We start from the raw sequence: 26,655 nt of genomic DNA, 5'->3' as shown, positions 1-26,655 counted from the left end.
GCACCTCGTATGGAGGCACATTATAATAGCCACAGGGCGTTCGTATTCCGAGAATATCTACAAGACTTTGTATTTTTCCTTAAACATTTTTGTCAGCTAAATTTGATGAGCACACTTTCATAAACATTGATCTGTGCGTTGCAATGATATTGTGGTCTGAGCTTGTTCCGGATTTAAAATCCCTTCCCTGTATGATAATGTAAGGTTTTTTTATTTCTATAAAGTTTGGTTCTTTATGCCATCCCAAGATGGCGACTTACAGAATGATGACGTCACGTAAAATGCTAATATATACTGTAAGGATTGTAGTTGTGGTAAAACAAGCATAAATTACATGATTACGTATCACATATCGAGAAGTGGTATTTACATACATGTAAATATATACGTATTATGTGCTTAGAGGTCTTGACAGTGAAAGTTGGTTGGAGGAGGGGCCCGGAAAAAAATCATATCCAACTTCCATTAGCGTGTTACTCGATGTAATTACTCGTACACACATATTTGTATATCCATATAAAGTTTATTTCATAATAAATAAATGAAATATTGATTTCACAGCCTCTGATTTTGGACTTTGGATCCTTATGATCATACAAAGTCTGTAATAATGTATCTTCTTAATTAATAAATCATAGTTTCCCAACACGTTATTTATAACAGCACAATCTCTTGCTTCCTTCTATTTAGAAGGATATTCCATTAAGGGAATCAGGCATTTCATAATGTGACCATGAGATAAAATTTGAGTAATTAGTGAATTGATACAAATGGACTGAATTGAGTGGAATATCTGTTCTTTAACAAAAGTTCTTGTCGTCAAATAAGTCTTGACAAAGTAACATTGATCCAACTTAAGAGCCATCTAGCCAGAAAAAGTAATGTTAATGTTTGTTGATTGAAAATATATCATGTTCAAATTTTTTATCCGAAAAATACTATAATAGTCATATTAATAAAGTCTTGAAAGGCGTTTTACATATAGTATCAAAAATATATACAGGGTGCACTGTATATATTGCTCCCTGATGTATATCATATACACACTTTTAATTTAAAAGGTAACAATGTTGTCATATTAATGAAATTTTTGCAAATGTTTTGCATATATGATTGAGTGTGTGTAGCTAAGGCTTATCTTGGTAGTGTTCTAAATACTAAAGTACTCCCAGACTCATCAGTAGTGATGAAAATCGGGTTTATTTTGGATATGTTAAAAAAGAAAATGAAAATCCACATGGTAACCCTGACAATTTGAAAGAATGTGTTGAAAGAGAGACCTGCTCGACCTTTCATTAGATCAGCAAAAAACAGCTTTGAAGAGGGAGTAGGTGGAAAAATAAACAAACTAGTAGATTGGCAAAAATGAATCTTCATTTCTGCACTGAGTCCAACAGGGACTTACAATTCTAACTTCTGATTAAATCTTAAAGGACACACAAATGTTCAATCAGGTATTGAATATAATTGAATGTAGTATACAAGGAAGTTCCCTACTCAGGAGTTTAAAACAACAGCTGAAGATTACAAAAATCATTCTTCAGATTACCAACTGAAAAAAACAAGTCAGCAAAAAAAAACACAACCGATAACGTTATATTTTTGTTTGTCAAGCTGCTTTTATTATTATTTCATTCTAGGGGAGAGAACATTTAAGAATTATGTAACTACGTGTCAGTGTGTTCAATAAAAAACAGTCTATATTATCAAAACAAAGTTAATCTTTTCGTCGACGCCTCATAATTCTGGATACTCCTTCTCGTATAAGTAATAATTAAAAGATGTTTTTACCTTTCATCTTCATAATTATTATTGTTTTTTGTAGAGTGAATCTTGCATTCTCAAGCTTACTTATTTACTGATAATTATTCTTGGCTCTTTCTATGGACGATGTACAATTTTTGTCTTAAAAAGCTTTGTTAGCTATGCCTTTAGATATAATTTATCTTTTTAATCAGTTAAGAAAGAAAAAGGTACAGAGTAAAAAATCTCACAGCCTTGGAGACTATTATACATACATAAATAGTTACACATGTATATTGTATGTACATATGATGGAGTTGATGAGACAACAATGTATGCATATAGTATTCTAATGAATTTTATTCAGAATGTTAATTTGCTTTGTTCCTTCATGATGACAATGAAATAACTTGGAAACAAATTTTCTTACAAATAAATCTATATAGGTTTATATAAAGAAGTGTCAAATCCAATATCATGGATATTATTAAGTAGGAGATGCTAATTTCCAATCTGCTATAAAGATGTAATTTGTACAGAGTGGGGACCTCCGACTTGCAGTAGCATGACTAAAATACGAAAATCTTTATTTTTATGGAATCAAGAAAAGATAACTACAAAACTAATATGTGATATGTTTACATTTTGTATTCAATGTCCTTCTTCACAAGCTATACCACTTGGCCGAACAGATTGGTAGCTTGTAGCGAATAAGGTCGTGTTCATAGCGTACCGCACAATGATAATAACAACTTGGAACTAATACAAATTGGTATTAGAGGGCCACACGGAGGTAGGCTTAAGTCAGTCATATTGCTGCTTTGAGTTCTTCTTGGCTCTACGGGACTTCTTGATATTCTAAGCAGTCCAGATAGATATGTTCATTACATACATCGGAACTAGTGTTGGATCGGTCTAAAAAAACTAAGAAGATAACTTTATATCCTTGGACAAGTCCTTATCGGTCTTTTACGTTAACTAAAATAACGTAGTTACTGAAAGGATCATTTAAGCTCTTAAAGTTTGATCATAACATTATTCAAAGAGACGAAATACATTAAGTTTAAAGTAGAAGGGGTGTGGCTAGAACGTAAAATAATCATGTATGACACGTTCTAGGCATAATTTATTATTTTCTTTGTTTTTATTTTCTTCAATTCTGGATAGGAGGGAAGAAAATAAATGATAGTTAGGACCGTAGTACTGAAGGTCTGATTAGAAAATTTACTGAAAGGAGAAAAAAAAGACAGAGTAAAAACTGATTTGTACTGATCCAACTCTAATCCCAACATTAACCCACTACAACCCTTTATTGTATCTCACAACCTTCCCTACAAAAAGAAACAGATAAAAGGCTCTAAATCAGTTGCTAGTAGTTATTTAATTCTTTTCAACAATGGAATTATTATACTCAAGAATTGACAAATTGAATTATTATATTCAACATTTGACAAATTGAATTATTATTTTCAACAATTGACGGGAAGTACTCACAGCTTAACAAGAGTTAATTATACTTTCAACACATCATCAACGTTCAATACGTTAATAAAAGGGGGGGGGGGATAATTAGACAGCTGACAACGAAATACAATGTACATTTTTATGCTAGTGATAAAAAACCGTTTCGAATGAATATTTGCATTACATTATTTTATCAGCTTATCATTTTTTTTAGTAATCAGATTCCTTATCACTGTTCTGAACGTTGATTACGGGAATTAGTTCCAATTAAACTGTCATTAATACAGTACTTCGAGTAATATTGGATTTTTGTTTCACATTTAGGAGGAATCAGGGGCGTCCATAAGGGTTTGGCTTGAAGGGGCTGTTGCCCCCTCCCCTAATTAAGGATTTTTTTCTTTTTACTAGAAAATTTAATATTTGATTTAAAAAAAATGATTATTTAATATTATTTTTTTTCAAATAATTTTATATTTAAAAATTCGATCCTAAAAATTAAATTTTTTGTGAATAGATCTGGATATTTGAATTTTTATTCCAAAAAATTTAATATCTTAAATTTTTTTTAAAAATTGACTTTTTCAATTTTTTTTTAAAAATATGTTATTTTTTTCATTTAAAAAAAACCCCAAATACTAAGCCCTTTCCCCCAATAAATATAATCCTGCTGATGCCACTTGGAATTGGCAGCATATATAATGATTTTAGTCTTTATATATTTATCTTTTGAGTTGAAAGACTGAGAGGTACAATGAATATACCTAGAGACGGAATATAATGTGTTCGTCCCATTCATGATGATGTCATTCAACTATAAAGACGAGATTTTTTATTACATATAGTAACAAATTTGATTTGTGCATTAAAAGTAAAGTCTTTCATTACATCTCACTTGTGAACTGTTAATCTATGTACGTTTTCTACAGCTACACTTTCATGGATCAATCTGCTCAGGAAATAGTGTCTTTGTTTGTGACATCAGACATGTATTTTTAGATATAGGAAATTATACCTATGTTTATATGAATCAATTCTAATTAGAACTTAGGGCTTTTATTGTTGTTCTTTTGATAACAAAAACATAATGTAAAAACTGTATGACGTCAATGCCTTTCAAACTCTATTAATCTTTGAACATATGCTATGTTTTATTTATTTATATAATCTGCACAACTACTTCTAAAGAGGCCTCAAACGTGTAGGTATGAAAAGTCATTGGAGTACAACATGAGATTATAGAAAATATATACTGATTTTGAGCCTTTAATCATTTCTCTTTTTGATATCGCGAAAAGGGGATATCGACGTCATTGTGATAAAAGCAACAACAAGATCGAAAAGAAGACAGTTCAGTGTCTTGAAAAAGAATGAACAAACTATTTTAAAATTATGTCTAACTTTATTAGCAAGTGATATACAAAAAACGCTCATATTTAAAAAAAAATTGTCAACTTCTAATTAATATTATGAATTATTGTAGTTTAGTTTTCTTTTTTCAGTCTATTTAAATGATAAAATAAGTTTAAATATAAACACTTACATAAAATTTACCAAGTTTTGGGAGAAAAGTAACGTAACCTTGAGATCCTGCCCTAGAAGCTTTGATTAAAAAGTTAACACAATTTTTGGTATAGTGATACTCGAGATATCTAAAATATGTCGCCAAAGTTTCATATTCATAAGAGTTGGGTATTTTTTAAAGTTCTTGCACATTTATTTCAGATTTAAAAAAAAAATGAAAATTGAGGAGGTAAGAAATTTAAATATTCCCGATTTAACTTCATTTTTGGAGTTCGTATACTCTAAAATAGTTAAGTAGCAAATTTCAAGAGGTTAGCTCTTTTGGATAAAAAAATATACAAGAATAAGTAAAGTCCCGTAATAAGACATTAAATCGACATTTGAAAAATTTGGTCTGAGAGTAGTATCTAAATCTCATAAACGACTCAAAGTTATGTTCTGAAATTTGGCAGAATTAATCTACTCATGAATTTATACTTTTGTGTCAAAAATCATACAAATTTGTGAGGTTCGGTTGACATGCCCTGGTCGATTTGATAAGGAATGCCCATGTAGCTTTTGCATTGTTTGTTCTTTAAGCTAGGCATTTTATTTTTGTATGATATATTATTGTCTACATGTTTACACAAAGGACTTGTCTTGGCATTGAACATTAAGTAAGTAAGTGGAATTATAATACATATGTAGTAGTGTTGAGATTCGGTCTCGAAATTTAGACCGGTCTGAAACCAGAATAATTTTTATTGGACCAAACTAATTCAATCCTTTATAAAGGTCCGGTCTGAACCGGCCTCAAAGAAAAAATCGGTCTTGATCGGTCTGGAAAAAAAATGCTATCATTTAAGATTTGGTATACAGCCGATCTAATCGATGAATTGTTCATGACGTCATGTGTGTTTCCTCCCACAATTGGGATTAGTATAGCATACAAAGTAAGTGCCTAAAAATTGCAGTAGCATTTTATTGCGATTTTATTTCCGTTATTTTTAATTACGAGGTTTCATTACACAACCAAATGGTAGCTGAAAGTAAATCAATCATTTTTTTTAAATCACATGTCTGTTAGTGTAAAAATGTCGAAGCAACAACAAAAAAAAGCAACCAGACTATGATCTCCTCTGCAGAAATATCAGCTCTAAGAAGACTGTAGATACTGTTGGCATTTCTATTTGGAATGTTTACAACATTAAGAAGTCTGTTAAGGATGGAAACTGTGTTCAAAGGGCTTCAAAAAGGAAGAATAATAAAAACTTATGCAGCAACAAAATGGCTCATTTCTGGCCTCCCTCCATGTGACCCTCTTCCATCCCTGAACTCAACTCCCTGGACCTTGCCGTTTTAGTTGTCTTGGAGAAGAAAGTATGTTGCACCTCTCATCCAAATTTGGATTTGATCCGAGCTGCCGTCATGACAGTGTGAGTCTCTATGGACACGACCTTCATCGTCAAGAGCTTCCAATCTGTTCACCGGCGTGTCAAGGCTCTTATTACATATAAATGAGGGATATAGTGAATAAAAAGTATAGCGAAACATAATATTTAAACAAATCACAAATTGGATATGAGTTGTCTTTTCCTGATTCAATAAAAATCACCTTGTTTATAATTTAATCCTGTTACATCAAGTTTTGGGTCCCCAATCAATACGTTGGCACATTTATTTCATATGAAGTTAAATGTGTTGCAAAAATTAGACAAAATCGGTCCAAGATTTAAAATCGATTAAATTTTGGTCTACGGTCTGAGATCGTGGTTTAGACTGAATTATCGGTTCAAATTGGTCAAGAAAAAATCACTTATCATCAAACCAAGAAAACAAACTTGGTCTTGGACTAAGTCTCAACACTAATATGTACATATATTATTTAATAAAATGGCCTTTGTATATGTTAGAAAAATGAAATTTACATATTTTGCAATGGATTTACACACAAATACCTCTTACGTAAAAATAATAAAGAAGGGGGAAAAATGTTTAAATTAAAAGTGTTGAATTTAGTATACCTATGTTTGAATACAGTTTGTATGTTAGAAATATATTAATCACATTTCATTAAAATACAACTAGCAACGCTGAATGAATAGAAACAATACTATTCAGAAGATCATTCGAGTGAAAGTGTAAAAAATTTTTTTTCTCAAGGAGTGTAGTATTTGGAGAGGGGCTCGCTCAAGTGTTGAAAATGAATCCATCTTATTAATGAGATATTATCCTTTGAATGAAAATGGACAAAATGAAAAAGATCCAACTTTAATCTGTAATTATAGATATATAGTATTTACTCGGGTGTCTCATTTCCGGGAAAATATCTTTGTACATTTTGGGATCCTGTTGGTAAATAAATAATATTTCTTTCATTACTTTATAAAAAAGTTATATATTTTAAGCTAATCTTACCTATATACTCTCAATTATCATTTTCTTCATTTAATGTTCCTTATTAATCATTCAGAGGCTCATTTTATGGAGGCGCGGATTTCCGAAAAATATATATATGCAAGGTGATGAAAGATCTAATTTTTGATGGAGATTGGGTTTGCATCATTGTGAAATATAGAATCTGATCTCCGGGCTTAAAGACGCCTCTCTCATACTAATAATCCATTGGTCCCAACCAGAAATCTTAACACAAAATCTATAGGTTATACAAATTATAATACCTATGTATTAGCAGTAAATATGGTCTGAAAATCCTAGGCCGGCATTAGTCCGTATTGATTTTGATTACACCAAACTAAATTGATCCTGTTAAATAAGTTCGATCTGGACTGTTCTAAACGAAAAATAAGGGTTAGATCTGCCCCAAATGTGAAAATAATCACTAGTGTATGAAGGACGGGGATTAACACTGATCAATGGCTGCGGAGTTATTAGTGCAAGTCCTTGTTGGACTTGGAGTACAATTGAAGATTGACATCTGAGTAATTCGAGCCTATATGTCTTTGCTATATAAGGAGTGTTCTAATACAAAAATATACAGTGTATTTTGTTGTCGGCCTTCGATGTTTCTGCTTCTTTTCCCCTAATCAGTGTTCTGAACGTCGATTGGTAGAATTAGAGTTAGTACTCGTTCAACTGGGAACACTTCTCAATAATTATTGAATCATAAACCCATATTTGAAACAAGCTGGCGAACTACTACCAACTAATTTTGGCCTCTTTTTGCTGTTTCTTTTCGAAGGAAAGGTTGTGTGTTATAATACATAGAAATAATGACGTGTCAACGTTGAATTAAACAAATTATATATATCATTAATCAATTTAAGCTTAAATTATAAACGATTAAATTCGGAATTTCTTATAGGTGTATAACTCCGAAAAGTTATCTGGAAAAACGGGATACCGGTAGAAAAGCTCTAGTACAGGGATTCTCCTTAGACAGCCCGACGGCCAAGTCCAGCCCATGAGTACATTTCACAAAGCCCACGAAAATTATTTAAAAACAATAATACAATTAGAATAAATGCCTTGAATGTTGGTATAATTAGCCTAAATTGTGTTTTTATGGCAAGACTGACTATCGTCGTATGCTATGTCGTATAATCCTTTTTACCATACACATTTACATCGACCAATAGAACATCTGCACTTAATTATTAACTAATAAAATTGTTCAAACCACAGATATCTGTGTTCCCTGGTTCGATCCTATATTTATATTTATTAAGGATGCTAGACTGTTTTTGCAGAGATAGATGTGGTAAAACATTAGGAATGTACTAAACTCACTCATGAGTACTTAGTTCAGATAATGATGATTTCTCCAACTAGTTTGTATGCAAATTATATTAATATAACTCAGAATTCAAGCGCAAATTACAGGCATAAGTGTTATAATGGGTATAAATTGAAATTATTCCAGCGTCACTGACTTTTATCAACTTGATATTTTTTAGTGTCTAATTAAAATTAAAGCCAATGGTTCATTAATGTACCTGCAAGAAGATCCCTTCCATGACACATAATTATTTTTCAAACATTGTACATTTGCTGGTACATCGTTCAATTTTTTTGATAAATGAGATCACGTAGTCTCTCTCATCTCATATCATCTCTCTGTTCCTGGTTGATACATATGTATTATGTAGGTACAATGTACGTACACAATATACTATTGAGTTCAAATCACCAACTGTTAAATGCATTCCAAACACCCTTCATCTCATTCAAGATCATGACAGGAAATGTATGGAGTTATGTGTACATATTACTACTTATGTTCTAATACACATTCATGAACGAGAAGAGACAACGGTAATAAAATTTAATGTTCCTTGTCTTAATTACGAATGTCTTGGAAGAGAAAATTACTCATTTCTCTGATACATAATATGAGCATCTTACTACATACATAAACAGAAAAACAAGCTAGGAGGATTATTCTCAAAGTTGAGACCCAAATTATCGTAACTCAAAAAGTTACAAATATTACTGTTATTTATATTAATAAAGCAAAGTTTGTATGTCTATGATATCCATAATATCCAGAGTTAAAGCATTAAACCAAGTAGTGCATCGAAGGCTAATGCCATTATTATTGGGAAAAAATATCTTGCTCAAAATTTACTTTTTTTGTCCGCTAGAGGACAGAACACATATGAATTGACAAGAGTACTGAGTAGTTTCTTACGAGAGTGCTCATAAGAAAAATGGAAAGTAACACTGATCATTTATTGGGGAGTTATCTTCCATGTAATTTATGTAATATTTTCTTTTTGTCGACGTCTAATTACTCCGGGCTATGCTATGAACTTTATCTAGCTATATAAATATATCCTAATGTTAATACTTAAAAAAATCAGACTTGCGAAATGATTTCCACAGATCCCTTTTAACCACGTTATTCATTATTAAGAAATTGAGGTTCTTAGCTTGATTATGTCTAAATTAATATTTGAGGAAGGAAAATTTGGCTTTCATCCCTCAAGTTGTATTCTTGTACAAATTATAGTACTTTTTATCAAAAAATTAAGCTTATTATCCCTTAACTGTGTCGCAAATTGTACTTAAAGTAGTCAAAACGGAGCGTGGAAAACAAAAAGATGATATATTGTAAGATTGAAGGGGGCCATAATGGGCCCAATATGAGTATGTTTAGTCAAATAAAAGTTTTAAGCTATATCTTAATTTATTGAATATATTAAGTTATCCCACAAATTTCCTTAATAAGCCTATATTTGACTCAAATTTTGAGCTGTACGTATTATGACTATGAAGTAAAATAATAAATTGGGATTGTCTCCTTGTCTTGACTTTTGTTTAAGATTGTTTTTGTGTTAACAAACCCCTTATATATATATATATACTTAAATTACATAATAAGCAATAATTAAATGAGCGTCCGATGTGATGATATCTTCACAATGATCATTGTTTCTTGTCGTTTATTTATGCATCACATTTGTGAATGACTCATTATAATTAATTGGACTTTTATTATTATCCATTGTGTATGCTGTGAATAATGTGAAAATAGATATTTGAATTAATGCATTAGAAATGACTCTAAATTGTCCTTCCATTAATAATTCATGTTTGGGATGTCAGGGATTCTAACTTTGATGTGAGAAGTGCTATTGTCTCCCTCTTCACTTAAAAAGGAGAAGGATAACCAAGAAAGGTTACGTGATTATGACTATAGTTGATAATATTGTAGAGAAAAACGCGTGCAAGGAGAAGGGGGGAAAAAGACATATGGTATCATTGTTTAAAATACTGATGTGATTATCATCTGCCTGCTTTATTATGATTTTTGAGGGTATAACGAATGTATTTATTAGCAAAATGTTTAATGAAGATATACTACGTATAATTGACTTCGACGTTTTTTATCCGTTACAGTAGATTTGAAAACGTCACACTCCATGAAATTGTAATTCATTATGAACCTTATTCTCAGAATAGTAGCTAATGAAACGATAAAGTAGAGTATTTGAAATATATTTGAAGCTCAAAGTTTAAAAAAGAAGGCTTTAATTAAATATAATCTACATACTAAAAAATAAACCATTACACATTTAAGTTAAATATACAAAATTAAACAATTAAAATCATATAACTATTAATAATAATAAATTATAAATACAGAATATTGAAATAATAGATTGATCCAGATAATTTTTTCTTGTTCTAACATCGGAATTCAGTTAAATATGTCATAACTTTAGGTTGCAATACACAAGCGAGACGTGGAGTTTAATCAAAAAGATAATCACCCCTCTTCTTTATGTAGAAGTTGCTATATACAATTGTGCACAGGATAGATATATCTCTACCGATGAGATCTAACTAATTATTAATAATAAAGTAAATGTCAAAATCATAAAATTAGACAATAAATATATTAATAAAAAAATGTTAGAAATAAATTCATCGTAAAGATTTAGAGCAAAAGCTAATTATGTAGTAATGTCCGGCGATATTACTCCCTATTAAGAGCATCAAAAAAGATTTCCCCCCGTTATTTAGGTATGCTTATATAACAACATACTATTATCATGAAGGATATACACAATTGTTAATTATAATGCAACACACAATGTAACTACCCTCGTTATTGTGACCATTTAAACAGTTGTTTTTCCCTTTTATGAGTTTTCTGAACACCATTTCTTGGAGCCCATCAACCATAGCTAAGCCTTGAGTGATAAAAAATTAATATTTATTGACTATGTAATATTGGAAAACCTAATTATCATACCCAAGTCTTAAAGCGAAGTAAGTAGTCTCAGACAAACTAGTTGCAAACCATCCAAAGCTACTACCCCCGTTGTTGTGACCATTTAAGCAGTTGTTTTTGCCCTTTACTTAGTTGTGTATCATAATTCTTGATATGTTTAGCTAAAATAGAATCATATTTTATGGTTAGATTTAAAAAAAAATTGAATACTTACTGTGAGGTAGAACAAAATTCAGAGTTCCATTTCGACATTAGTAAATACTTTTTACTGATAACTTGATCGTCATTTGGTGTAGATGACTCAAAACATTTTTATATGTATTTCTATAAATGACATCAGTAACAACATTCTCTATTAATTAAATGATGGTTCTTCGGGAAGGGATAGGTTTACCCGTGTAATTCTCCATAAATTTTTTTAACATAGATGATTAGCAATGGATAAGGGCCTATTACATACAATAAGCATCTTTGTGAGATCAGAGTTAAAGTCTGACTTGATGTATTCATCACTAACTTGATTTTTTAGATGAATATTCATGCTCTTGATATGATGATAATGAGGGGCGTGTAATTCTTGACAAGGGACTAAAGGCACATTTATATCGACAAATCCGACAAACCATCTGTTTCTCATCCTGTAAGTATTTTCCAAATTCCTAGTCCTCCATTTTCAGAAATCCAGACAGGAGGTGGCGTTAGTGTAGGCATTTTATTCAGTTCTCTATAGACTATCGCCATCTAATATTATTATATTAATATTGAATAATAAAGGCGGGAATGATAACGTTCATGATTGATAGAAGAAGATGTATATTATTTAATCAATGATGCCATAAGTATTTCTTCTCTTCTCCTCGCACGCTTTTCTATTCTTACCAAAATTATCACCCTTAATTATGACTTCATCAATGCGTTAATATAATTTTCATAAAAAAACCTCCCACTTTTCCATGAATTACTTTGCTGGCACACCAGTTTTAAGTTCACAGAGACGAAGAGATGTTTACTCTACTAGGGGACACAGCTATAGTTTTAAAAACTATGACATTAGACAAGCGCTATACTTTTTGTAATTGCAACCTGAAAAGAGGTTCTTTTTTGGTTTTCTAAAGCTTCTATCAACATTCTTTTATTCTTTAAGAGAGAACATATAAGTAATAAGTAATCACTAGGGCATGAAAGACAAATATGATTTGTTGGGGAGTAGTAATTTTAAGTCCGGAATGGAGGATCGACATTAGATTAATTCCATCCTAAAGTCCTTATTATATAAGGAGTGGGATCTATCCTTATTTCTTCCTCTCATAGCTGCTTGCCACTGATCTGTAAGCCTATGTTGAACTCGTAGAGGAATTGCGAATCCACATAGTTGTAATTTCTGTCTATATATGTATATGTAGATATACAGTAGGATTTTTGTTTATTTCTTCCATGCAAAAGTACTTACAGATAATCTAATGAAGCGACGTTACAAGTAAGCTGCTCTTAGCTCAAAGATTCTTTAAATTGTCAGGGGAGCACGTTAATTTTCGAGATGTTTTTTTTCTACCTTCAGGTCAAATTTTATACAGCTATAGTCATAGGTGAACTTCCATATACTGAATGGTGATAGTTGGGATTTGGTTCTTACAGAACTGTGATATCTGACAATCGTGACAATGCCTTTAAAACCCATGTACTTGCGAAAAAAAGAATATTAAGGAGGAAAAAATCAACTATGAATTTATTTAACAGCTGTCTTAGAGATAGTAGAGTGAAATGATTGACTTGATGTGTACCATTTAATGGAATAGTGTCAGCGTTATCACACCTCATGTATATTTGAAAACCCGGACCGTTACAGAAAATACGGTTCTCTATGCATTTTATAAGAAAGAGGACGCAGATCGTTCGAAGCTATCCTTTTGGAGATTTACAAATGATGTCCGACCCGAGACATCCCCAAACTTATATTGTGTTACTCACGCTATGCATTAAAAGTTAGATACAAATAAGTAATTATGCACTATGTGAATATATCATGTATAAAAATTATTTTGGGTGTGCCAAAGATTGCAAATAAGTGTGATGAATATACGAAATCATTATAATTCCTAGAATAAGATGTCAAATTACTCATCTAATGTTTTTCTTCATTGCTAATTTATTCCCATGTAATATGTAAGATTAAGGCTTGAATGTTCTTCATTCATGATATACTCCCAAATACAAGGGTGTCAAACATACAGCCCGAGGACTGGATCTGGCATCCCTAGAGGCTATGGTATGACCTGGGGATAAATCTGCATTATTAAAAAAAAATGAATTAATTCACTATAATTTTCTTTAAAATCTGTTATTCCTATATGGTCCTCTTGGGACACAGTGTTTTCGTACTCGTAGACAAATTAAAAGTAACACTGTGGTGGAACTAACACCAGTGGGTGTTCGTATTACAGTATTTTTTAGCATTATTAATTTTTATTGGCCCTCTTAACTTCATCAGTTAAATGTCTGTATCAAGAAGGATAAAAGTGGACACAGAGTATCAATTTTTTCGAGACAAATTTATATCTAATTATATGTTCACAAAGGTGAATAAAAAACCCGCGTGCTTGCTATGCCAGTAGCAATCTCTGATGTTTAAAGAATACAATATTCGACGATATTATGTAACTCTGCGTAGTGAAAATATAACAGCTGCGGGGAGAACTGATAAAATATATTGCTGTGGAACTCAATCATTTGTTCAAAGTGTTTATCGTATGTTTAAAAGACAGTGTTTTAAAGTTCCACAAACCTGTGATCAAAGGTTTTTCTACATTGTTACTACCACTGGTATCAATTTTACTTAACGTTCTAATGAATATTTAACAGAGTAAAACGGTTTTTTTAAAATTCCTTTACATAGGTTGTTTAAAATGTATTGAAAAAAATTAAAATTTTAAAAACAAAGATTTTTATAGATGATTTATTTTCTTCTTTGGTCTAATAATTAAACAGTATCAGCGACTAATACAAATGAAAAGTTTAGATTTATTGTTAGTTTTTTGTCATTTTGCAATGATTTTGCTGGACGGCCTTTTGAGATCAATTTATTTGCATTTGGGACCCAAACCAAAAAGATTTGGGACTCTTGTCCTAACATCTAATACGTAGAAGATGTTTTAGCATCAAGTCTTTTGCATCACAAATTTTTATTTTTGCTTTAAAATGTATACTTGTACGTACGAGAAGAGAGAAGGGGATCATAAACATTACATCTCAAATTTCATATATGATATTAACTTCTAGGACTTAGGTATATAGTATATACATACTCCTACATATAACATAATATTTGTATGTAAGTATATACTTAAGTATGTATACTACGAAATGAAGTAAAAAAAACAAACAACACTTCATTTTAAATAACAGTATTTAACATCCATTCATATTTAAGGCCCATGAAATCTCACACTATGATTATAATCAATAGTTAATTTTGGCTATTATAGGGGAACTATTTTTTTTAATAATTGTAAAATAATAAAAAGGTGTTTCCAGATTAAATCCTTTTACTCTCTATGGCTAAGTGTTTCGTATTGTATTCGCTAGAGTGTGGCCTGAAAAGTTTCCGATTTAAACATGGTGATACACTTTTTTGGATTTTTTATGGTCTTTTAAAATTATTGAAAATTAAAACTCAATTCATTTACGATCAATAATTAACAGTGATGTATATCATGTGTATTTGCAAATGGTAATCTGAATTTAACTTTCCTTAGCAGTTGTCATTACTATTTAATTCCTTGACTGAGTAAACTTCCCATCCTACTACATTCAATTATATTACAAACCTAATGAAACATCTGTGCATGCTTATAAAAGGCAGAAAGTAAGGTTAAGGATTTCTTGCAGAGTTATAATTCTAAGTCCTTATTAGACTCAGAGTAGAATTGGGGTGGATATCGGATTCATTCTTGTCAATGTCCTAGTTTATTTCCTTCTGCCCTCCTCCCTTATCACAGTAGCTGATTTCCTGCGAGACATTCTTCAAATTGTCAGGGTTTCCAAGTTGACTTTTTTAACATGTCTATTATACACGCGATTTTCATCTCATGTAATAAAGTATAATGTAATAATTAGTACGTGCACTCATGCAAGACAGAGATTAACATTGGGTATTTGCAAGGGAAATATAAGAGTAAGTTTTTGTTAGACTCAGAGTAGAATTGAGGACTGATATTAGGGTAATTACAGCTTTTATGTCCTTGCTATATAGAAAGTAGAATTTGTGTTTGTTTCCTTCCTTTCCTGGTTCCTTGCAACAGATCTGAAAAAACGTCATGAGAGTTAAGTTGCTCTCTTTCCAAACATTATTTGTCCCCTCAATTTTTGGATTCTTTTATTTTTAATAAAAATTTGTTTATATAAAAAAATATGTATAATCAGACAGGAAATTGAGAAGAAGGCCTGCAATGTCCGTCACTTGAATATTGATGCCCTGAAGACCTCTGTGACCCAGCAGTGGAAGATTATGAAATATCAATAAGTTGCCAATGTGTGCACAGGGTTACGGAGGCGGTTGTAGGCTGTTATTGAGGCTGATGGTGGTCAAATTCATAATTAATGTGCATTGTTATAGCAAAAATATTATAAAATAAAATTTTCTATGTACGAAATCATCTTGATCAATTATAAGTATTTAATGACTACTTAGAGGTAGGTCTCAGTATTTTTCTACATACAGTATTTTTACGATATGTAAAATAACTCACATTTTAAAATGATTGCTGTGTGGTTAGATTAAGCAAAGATAAAAAAATAATTTAAGCTTTTTATGTGTTGTTTCTCCGGTAACCTTTTGGAGGTAATATAAGTAGATAATGACAGCATTTAAACCTTTTGTATTAATTGTTTTCGTTATAGACACGCAGGTACATACTGATATGTTTAAAAACGATTTTATAAATTAAGTAAAGCTCATCTTTTAAGAATAATATTAGACATATCTTTCATATATGGACAAATAAAATTTTACGATGCATAATTCAATTTTGGTATTTTTTTCGATCAGTAGCACAGAGTCGTGCACTTCCGAGTGGTCCATTCAAATCTGACACATTGAATTTAAAAATTCAACAAGATATAATTTATTAATTAACAATATAATATATATAAATAGATGTATGCCTAAGCTCTCTTAAACATTAATGTACCTGCCCTTAGAGGCAATGATGGCTTCCATACGGTGGCGAAAGGTCTTGCATGGGCCACAATGGACTTGAGGGGATTCGCCTGGGCTAATTTTTTAACTCCTCCGTGTACAGTTTGCCCTTTTTAAAACAGTCCTTCTTCTTCTCCAATGTTTTGGACTTGTTGACGGCGTAGACAGTGGTGCTGGAGACACCCAACTTCCTAGAGTGTGCGAACGGAAATTTGTCGATTACGTTCAAGTGTCATTTTCTCAACGTGTACATAAGCTAAGCTAGAGAGGTCAAGTTAGTTTTTTTTGTAAGTAATTGTCAATGTTTTAATATGAATTTAAATCAAGTAATTGTTCAGATTTTAATGTACCCCCCTCCCCCGATACAATTAGAACAAACTTTGAACTTATTCAGATCCAGTATGAGTGCATCACGGCCGAGTACCCCGATAGTTTTATGAGCAATTTCATTATTTAAAAAAAATTGAGAAGATTGACGTAATTGGCTTATATTTTGGATGAAAGGTTGAAAGAAATATTATAGATAATATTGTGATTAATCGCATTAACACTATATTTGGTTAATTTTGCCTCTTTTCCCTTTATCAGCCTTCTGAATGTTGTTAGGATGATCTTAAATAAGTTCTTGTATTGCTTTGTATAATTTTCAAAAATTACTGAATAAAAAAAATTGAAAACGAACAATCGAATTTGGGCCAATTATTTCTGTTTCTTTTTGATGGAAAGATTGTAAGATATTAAAGAGGAACAGCGAGTGATATGGGATAGCATCCACACAATGACAAAAATAAAAAGAGTATTTGTTGTCAACTATCGATGTTTCTGCTTTTTTTACTACTAATTAGTGTTCTAAACATTGATTGCTTGAATTAGAATTGGCTTCTTTCAAGTAGTGAAAAATTCCAAATAATAGTTAATTAATTGTTTCAAAGTTTGGACGAATTGGCTAATTGTTAACTTAATTTGGTCCGTTTTTATCTTTCTTTTCAGAGGAAGGTTTCGTGATGCAATAAAAATAACGATGCATTGAAGAAATCATGTGATTATCTTAATTCTAAAATGTAAACCAATGAGAAAGATCCATTAGATTTAAAAACAATCAAATTTCATTGGTTAAAACGATATTATTTTTAATGAAAAGGCATTGAATTAAAGTTTTCCTTTTATTGAACAGAAGAAAAAATGAAATGGATATCTATGTATATATAGAATAATATTTAAAATTACTGCATATACATAGTTATTATTAGTCAAGCAGAGAGATCATCATTTATTCAATCCATTTTTTACATCCTCAAGATATTTCATCTCAATAATACATTATTCAACTCTGTGAGGGGGCTAGAACAACATTTATAGTGATAAATACAATCAATCATACCATAGCCAATGGGTGTATGTATTAAATATGCTTAAAAATACTGATTTAGTTTACCTTGAAGTAGGACTTTTTCACTGCTTTATATACATATAAATATGCGATATTTCGTGAGTTGATCCCTGCGCAAAATATGATTATATTTTTATAAAGGTTGCGTGAACTTTGAAAAAGTGAAATGTTGCGTGTTTTTTTTTACAAATAACCTTCCTTGCTTAAATAGGAGGGAAAATATTGATTATGTCAACATGACAGGTATATATCTAAAATTATTAGAATTAATTGCTTTTCGTTGGAAATGTCAGAAGATCATAGATTCCATAGTAACATGTAGAATTAATTATGCTATGGCGTGTGTGTTGGGGAAAATTAGAATTTCGTGGAATATTATTAACAATTAGTTAAATTATAATAGATAAAAACTTTCTCTTATTTTCAACAATGAATTGAAGTTATTTATGCACCTATGTTTATAATAAGTTAACATAAAAAATTCTTAACCTAGACGTAGAATGTGTATTTATACTGGGTGAGGATTTTAAAATTGTAGAATTTATTCTCCAAAATATACTTATTATAAATAAATATACCATTATAGTGAAATTGATCACTCTAACCAAACCCTCCAGCTTCAACCACAGCCCTAACCTGACCTGTCCTTAAGCTTGTCACAGGCTTATATGAGGAACTCTTTGTCCATGTTGGTCAGTGCCTCGAGAATGGAGGTCTACAAAGAGTCAAAAATGTTATGTACACATTAATTGGCCTCTCTCTCCAAGACAACCCACATATATGTAGTAGTCCAAAGGGCTCATATCCAGCGACCTTCCATTTACTTTCATGATCCTTCAAGGTACTATCTCGAATATCTTCAAAAATTTGAAACCCCTCTCCTCCAATAAAATATTCTTCGTCTTGCAAAGTAATTTCCTTAATATTAAAAGATTGCGATATTAGCATTTTAAGTAGCCGCATTTGTTGTCTCCAATTTTGAGATATCAAGAGAAAGTATGACGTGTTGCAAACTTAAACAATGTACCCGTAAATATTTGATTAGGGGAGCTTTGGTGGCACACACCAATGGACCCAGGGCGTTTGTATTTGGAGGACATCTCAAGGATTTTGTATTCTATCTTACATAGTCTTGTAGGCTGAATTTGGTGAGCATTTTCTGATAAAGGATTGCCAAGATATTGAGGTCATAACTTGTTCCGAATTTAAAATCTCCACCCTGTATATATATTTGTATATGTGGGTTATACGTGGAAATATTTTAATTATTCAACTAAGATTCTTTTTTATTTTAATCCTGATATTCATCTCAATTTTGAAAAAATAATAATTTAAGTTTTATGGAATCTTTTGACTTTTTAAAGAGTTAGACATAAGTTCATAATCGATTAAAATAAAACTTTTAAATCGTTTTCTTTTATTTAGTTAGTTATTAGATAAAATTACTCTTTCTTTTTATGACTATATATGCAGTAATGTATAATATTTGAAAGACAGGTAAAATTATCATCATTAAATATTAACTTAACAAAGGATAAATTTCTCTCATAATGCACATCGACAGACGAATTCTCAAGATATATTTTTTCATTGCTGCAACATCATATTTCGAAATATTGTTGGATATGTATTATAAAATAAAATATAGGTCTATGGCATGGAAAAAAAATTTAAAATGGTTGTGTGGGTTTGTGGCTCATATAAACAGACCATTTCATATATAAATATAGGTTTCTTATAGGGTGTATGTGTCGAACATATTGCGTAGGAATTGTTTAAACTGTTAGATTTATGTGAATGGATTTCATTTTGAAATCCTTTGATTATGCTATGAGCAAACTAAAGAATATACATATTATCCGTAAGGCATGATACAAGCTGAGAAGAATTTTCACAGCACACTTTATGCGAGTAACATATACCCATTGTTAATAGAAATACAAGGTAACCATCATGTAATCGGGCTAGCTAGAATTTTCAATTTGATGCGTTGTACCGAGTGCTAGGCAAGACAGACATATTTTGACGTCATGGAGAATAACAGCAGTACTCCAATAGTAACAGACAAGGAGGGCGATATATAGCAACTCTTAGTAACAGTTATTCTCTATGACGTCACTATTAAAAAGCGTGGTGGAAGTCAAGCATCAGTCGGAAAAATGTTATGGTATAACCTTGTATTTCTATTAAGTTTGTATATACCTATATTTTAAATCTCTATTAATAAAGGAAAGAACTAGTCTGTATGGATGTCGGAATGCATGAAAAGGAGACACCGGATACACTGTATTTAGTGCTTTATGATGTATATTATAAACATATTCCATATGATCCATAATATTTCAAATATATTGCAAAATTTTAAATATGTGGTGCGTCAAGAAAAAAAGAATCTTGAACAAAATTCATATATACATACACCCCTATCTTTCACTGAGACATTTGAGTTCATTGTATGCTTTTTTTCGAGTTTATTGGATGCCCTTGGAAGTCCAAGAACTTTATCTATAGTTGATAGCCTTTATTTGATTAATGAAACATATATTGGCTCCGATATGGCCTTTCAAATGAAATATATCAACTTTTCATTCTTTTATTAATAATAATCAATTTTGGTTACTTTAAGTGCAATTTGTGGCGCTTCCAAAGGGGGAATAATAATAACTTGCTTTTATAAATTGAAGATAATTGTTCGAATTAGACAAATTTAATCCACACGCTATTGTAACAAAAATAGTTCAAGCTTTTTTTTGGGTATTAACACGCCACATACTTCATATTCTTAAAAGCACAGAGTCTGTACTCTTCTATTTAAGAGCAGGATCTGGGTCTGCAGTCCTCTATACTAAAATAACCTTTACTAAACTCCGTATTTTCTCGGCATTTTTACCCTGTTTCATATTGCAATCCAACATCATGAAAAATAAGGGGCCACACCTTGTTTATGCAAAAAAAAATTCTCGAACAATGATAATTATATGATACTAAGCCAACTTTGGAATATTAATCAATGATTGTTAGTAAATGTTCACAGCTAATTAACAAATGAAATCAATCAACGTTCAGAGCTCTTATAAGGGGGAACACTGCAAAAAAATAACATCTGCAGGAACGTCAGCAGAATTATATTTTGGGTGGAGCTTGATTTTTGTAATTTTTTGAAAAAGTAATCAAAAAATTAAGTTAAAAAAAAATCATAAATCCTTAGCAATTCACAAGAATTATCAGAAAAAAATTTAATTACAAAGATTTAATTTTTTGAAAAAAATCACAAAAATTTATCGATATTCACAAAAAATAAAAATTCAAATATCCAAAGCTATTAAAAAAAATGAATTTTTTCTAATTTTAAATATTTAATTTTTTTGAAAAAAAAATTCAAATAATTAATTTTTTGCAAAAAAGTTTATTCAATTTTTTGGAATAAATTTAGAATATTTAATTTTTTGCTGCGCTGCATAGCTTGTCCAAATGACCTGTTTTAAAGAAAATAAATCTTCAAAAAAAAAAAAAAAAAAATTACCCCTATTTATGTGTAAAAAAAATTTGATACTGACAAAAAAAATATTCTAGTAAAAATCAAAATTATTTTTTTGGAGGGGGAACTACAGCCCCTCTCTGCTCCCTGCGGAGGCCCCTGATCTACTACTAAAATACAGCTTTAACTTTATTCTTCGTGAAGTTTGCTGCACTAGTCACTATTTGTTCAAATAACCTTGAATCAGTGCAATTTTGATTCGTATGCATCATTTTGGAGGATGCCAATCCGTCGTTATTATTATGATTTTTTTTTTTATAATATTAAGTAAATCCTTAATTCAAATATTTGCAATTGCTTGTAATTGAATATCGTAGAAGAATATAATATTGTATGTATATAATATGCATAGAACCTAAAATATCCTTTATTCAGACTAAGAGAGTAACACTGACAAGAAAACAACTTAAACTAATAAGGTATTTCATCCTTTAGCTCCATAATTTAATATATTTTTACTATTTGTGTCCTTTCATTTACAATTATTTATTTATTTGGTCAGGTGAAACTATTGCAAAAAAAAAAAAAAATATATATATAATAATAATAAAAAAATAAGGGACATCTGGCATTAATCATAATACTAAAAATATATATCATTTGATGTATTAATTATAACTATTGTAATAACATGTTAGCTGATCCTTTCTCCCATGTTTTATATGATATACAGTAAGACCCCAGATGACAAGATACTTGATTAGGGTGTATTTTCAACGGGGTTTTCCAATTTAGTGAAAATATATATTGCATTGAGATCAAGTAAACTCACTTAAGTTTGTTTAGAACGCCAACATCTACGTAAAATATTCATGTGGTCTCCTTTGAAGCCAGATTGTAATATTTGCTATCCAAGGTAATACTGTAGTGTCAGAAATGAAAGATAGAAAGACTGGGATTATCCGAGGCTAGCCTTTTAATAAATTTATCCCTTTTTGATCCCATCACATAATATATAATACGTTTTTTTGGATTTGTTCCAAATCTAACAGATGATACTTAAACAGAAAATTAGAAAAATTGAAGATGATAAAAGTAGTTAATATTATCATTATGGCTATTAGCATTTTTTAAATGTAGTAAATGGACATCCATTTTGTTATTATTTTTCCTTGTATGATTACCTCCTTGACAATCAAAACAATGCATGAACATGATGGTTGAACTCGACGATTTCCATTATTTTTTCAACTTTTTTGACTAGTGGCCTTCCAAAGTGTAGTGTATCTTTGACATCAAAATTACGGGAACGAAATCGACGGAACCATAATCACCCATGATTGGTTAATAGTATCATAACCTTAAACACAACTCACATTTCACATTGTTCCAAGAAAAACTGTAAATTTTCTCTTTGATGGTATCCATTTTCGAAAAACCCCTTAAATAATATTAAGTCAAACAATCACTAACCTGTCTAAAAAGTTTTTTGGTACAAAATCTTATCTTTCTAAAGCGATCTAGCGTAAATCGATCGCACTTATACACATTACTAGAGACATCAAGTGGAACAATAATGGATTTTTAGTTTTTACTTCACCTATTCTATCACGAAACTTTTATCTTTCTTAAAAATACATGGTTATATATTATTAAACCAATTCATGGTATTATCTATATTGATTCAATCATTTCTATAAATGGACTTTATATAAAAGAACAGATAATCCCTTAACATTAGGGGAACATAAAATGGGCTTTAATCAATATCTATAATATGTAGATACATAAATATATGCCAGGATCTCAGATAGAGTATTATCATCATAATATTTCCTCTTAAAATCGAATGAACTCCACCCCTCCTAACTACATAATATGTATATAATATATGCTTATTTTTATACATGAATTATCTCTATAATTCATTTACTTAAATTGGATACTATTTACATTTCAGCATTTGGAGCAAGAGAAATATCGACTCAAACGTCAAATTGAGATGATGGAGGATGAATATGAGCAAAGGATGTTGGAACTTCAATCTGATTTAGTCAATTATAAAAGAAGTCTTGAGGAAGTCGAAGGACATCACAAATCAGAGGAGCGTGAGAAAACAGAGCTCATCAATCAGTTAAAAGAGCAAAATCAACGCTTGAACATGGAGCTTCAGCTCTCTTCGCAGCGGCAAGAGGATTTGGAGAATCAACTCAATTCCTTGAAGTCTCAATTTCATGATAAAAGACTGACGATGAGAGATAATGTCGTGTATTTAGAGTCTCTTAAAAATGAGGTAAATCCATGCTGGATCATTGCATTGCATAGTAGATATATACACACAGATAATTAATAATTACCAATCGATTACATTGTCCAATGATTATTCTCAAGGATTTTTGTTTTAATCTATGTGAACTTCCACGAAGTTTTTATTTGTCAACCGGTTCTTGGTAGTGGTTAAAATATATGTATTAAGATTTTTTTATTTACATCAATTTAATGCATGGCCTACCGGCGCAGCGCTCATTTGTAACATACTAGCTAGTAGCAGCTACCTACTCACATCGACATTCATAAGTAAAAAGCAAAACACATATTTTTACCTTTGTTACAATTGTAGATTGAGTTGGTTACTCGAAGAAAAGACGAATTAGAGAAACAGATAGCACATCTGTTTAGAGAAAGAGAATCTATGTCCCAAACTCTTGAAGAATCCACTTCTAAAGTTCTCTACATGGAAAGACAAACAAGAGAGCAACATAACCTGGTAAGGATAAATACTTTAAAAAATGAATCATGTTATTTATTATATACACGGACATATAACTCTACTTTAGATACGGAATAGTCAAAGAGATATTAACGAACTAACTGCAAATAATCAAAATTTAATGGAGCGCTTGGAATGTTTAAATCGTTCTTATATATCTTCTGGAGGATCTTCAGCAAATATGTCGATTATGAATGAGATCATGGAAATCTCTTCCACAGAGTCTGAAACGCTGAACAAAAAGTATATAACTAATTTTTGTAGTTTGACTCTACTGAATTACACATTGAAATCCTCTCTAGGTCTTCTACTCAAATACAAGAACATTCCTCTGAAGACGATGACATGACATTGAATTCTTCCGACGTAAGCCAAGATGATTACCATAGACAGGTTTGTATGTTAGGGCTCTCTTTTTACAAGTTTCTATGTATCCTTATGTTTATAGTTAAGAGAAGAATTGATCTCAGCCTACAAGCAAATCAAAACCCTATGTGGACAAATCCGTGAGAGTGGGCACTGCTATTGTAATAAAAACGACAAAAACAACAACACTCACTTTAAAAGACAGTCTTCATTGGAGAATCTTACCTACAGTGAAGATTCGAGCACAGATTCAAACTATGAAACAGGCTTTTTGGAAACTGCTGTTGCCGAGCTTAATTCTTTAGTTATTCGAGATCTACTCTCACATTCTCAAGACGAAAGTGTTGAAGGCTCTAAGAAAACCAATAAAGAGATGGAGATTGAGATTCATAAGGTCGAGGAGCTTGAAGAAAAGACTAAGCGTGACATTGAGTCTTTGGATCTGGAATTAAAAATGAAGAAACAGGATATTAATTCCCTTCAGAATCAGGTTTGTATTTTAACTCGTACATTTACTAATTCATTCATTTTCAAATTCTACTTACATTTTAATTTCTTTAGTTGACGTTGGCAGAACTTAAATTACTCTCTGCTGAAGAAGAGACAACAAATTTAAAGAATGATATGAGCTCAGTTCACCTAAGTAAGGATCAATTAATCAAACAAGCATGGGAAGTGAGGGATGATGCTGTTAAAAAGAAGAATGAGGCTGAAGTATCACTAGCTAAAGAAAGAATTAACTTGATGCAAATCAATTCTCAACTTATGGAAGCCATTCAGCAAAAAATAGAAATATCTCAGAGGCTAGAGGAATGGCAAAGTGATATGGAGTGCTTATTAGATGAACAGTTGAAAGAAAAACTACAGAATGAACTCAAAAATCAGGGGCATCGTTCATCAGTAAATCCTCAAAATTTTACACATAACAACAATAATAGCCTTTCCACATCCTCAAAACTACTTAAGTTTTTCAATCGATGACAATGAAAATAAATTGACTGAAATTAAGCTTTACTGTGGCTTTAATTCTAATTCATATGAAGGATCTTAGTCAAGGAAAGAGGTGTATACTTATAGCGAGTAACTCTATTTTGTGATATAAATATGTATCTTTTATATTATATATATATAGAAATGTGATTTGTCTTCATCCTAAAAACCTAATTTTACACTAAAAGAAAGGACAACAGAAGACTTCCTCCCTGGCTTTAAAATAATATTACTAATACAAATAATGTTTAACAATTGTACTTTACTTAGAGAATGACATTTGCCGATTTATTATATGGTTTAATATTTAAAATTAATTAAAGGAGTTCGAATAAACTCAATATTTTATTTAAATTGACAACATTTTCTCCTATTTTTTTGTTTTTTAAATGGCTGTGATACTTAGTAAATAGCGTGTTATTTGCTTTAAATTGTTTTCCTGTAAATGTGTTTATTCATACAATGTATTTTATCCACTGTTAAATTTTAAAAATGTTTGAACCTTAAGAATGACCTGGAATTGATTTTTATTTAATTGTCTAAAAATATAATGTAATTATCATGAATTTATTTGTATGGCTACATAAATAAATGAAATTTAATTTAGTATATTTACAATAATGTCCGGAAAATTATAATAATTCTTATAGTTCCCTACTTCACCAAGGCGTTACTTCAATAGCACAAAAATATCTATATTTTTCTACTTGTTTTTCTCGTTATCAGTGGTCTAAACGTTGATTGTTAAAATTAAAATTAGCTCTTCTGCGAAAAATTTCCAACAGTTATTCAGTAAGTTTGAAAAAATTATCTAAAAACCCAGTGAATATAGTGTCTTTTCGAATGAATGGTTGCGTGATAATGTAAAATGAGAGATGTGCTGAAAGCAAAGCATCAGGGGCGTTTTGGGAATCCTGCTCAACCTTACACTTTCCTTAAAACTAAAACTAGTCCACATGTATTTACCCTGCGGATAGTTAGTCTTCAGCCATGGCAAAATAGTGTACTTAAGCAACTTATAGTGGTCTCCTGACCGATTTTCTGTCCAACCTTGAAAAAA

The 26,655-nt window shown here is 30.8% G+C and overlaps 1 protein-coding gene and 1 long non-coding RNA gene across 4 annotated transcripts in view; one reads left to right on the top strand and one right to left on the bottom strand.

The window, feature by feature from the left end:
* The window catches only part of LOC121127571 (BICD family-like cargo adapter 1), a 65,019-nt gene extending 38,803 nt beyond the window's left edge, over positions 1–26,216 (top strand). Inside the window, exons 1-7 of one of the 3 annotated variants that reach the window (XM_071892539.1) lie at positions 21,904–21,948; positions 23,430–23,762; positions 24,090–24,236; positions 24,307–24,482; positions 24,542–24,632; positions 24,688–25,095; positions 25,167–26,216. In XM_071892539.1, the coding sequence (XP_071748640.1) occupies positions 23,472–23,762; positions 24,090–24,236; positions 24,307–24,482; positions 24,542–24,632; positions 24,688–25,095; positions 25,167–25,586 (1,533 nt within the window). In that variant the 5' untranslated portion in view covers positions 21,904–21,948; positions 23,430–23,471 and the 3' untranslated portion in view covers positions 25,587–26,216. Of the gene's footprint in view, positions 1–21,903; positions 21,949–22,659; positions 23,285–23,429; positions 23,763–24,089; positions 24,237–24,306; positions 24,483–24,541; positions 24,633–24,687; positions 25,096–25,166 lie in introns of those variants that run through there. The other 2 variants (XM_071892540.1, XM_040722986.2) reach the window with 2 other exon arrangements.
* LOC139906911 (uncharacterized) lies at positions 11,051–11,638 on the bottom strand. The gene is made up of 2 exons (XR_011783090.1): positions 11,429–11,638; positions 11,051–11,366 (listed from the first exon to the last, which is right to left on the bottom strand). It is a non-coding gene; the product is annotated as an uncharacterized lncRNA (long non-coding RNA).
* Positions 26,217–26,655: the final 439 nt, after the last annotated feature.

Source organism: Lepeophtheirus salmonis, chromosome 13 (assembly GCF_016086655.4).
Source record: "Lepeophtheirus salmonis chromosome 13, UVic_Lsal_1.4, whole genome shotgun sequence".
In the NCBI taxonomy this organism is placed as follows: Eukaryota; Metazoa; Arthropoda; class Copepoda; order Siphonostomatoida; family Caligidae; genus Lepeophtheirus; species Lepeophtheirus salmonis.
Note: the sequence above shows the minus strand (reverse complement) of the source record. Positions and strands in the feature narration are given on the sequence as shown.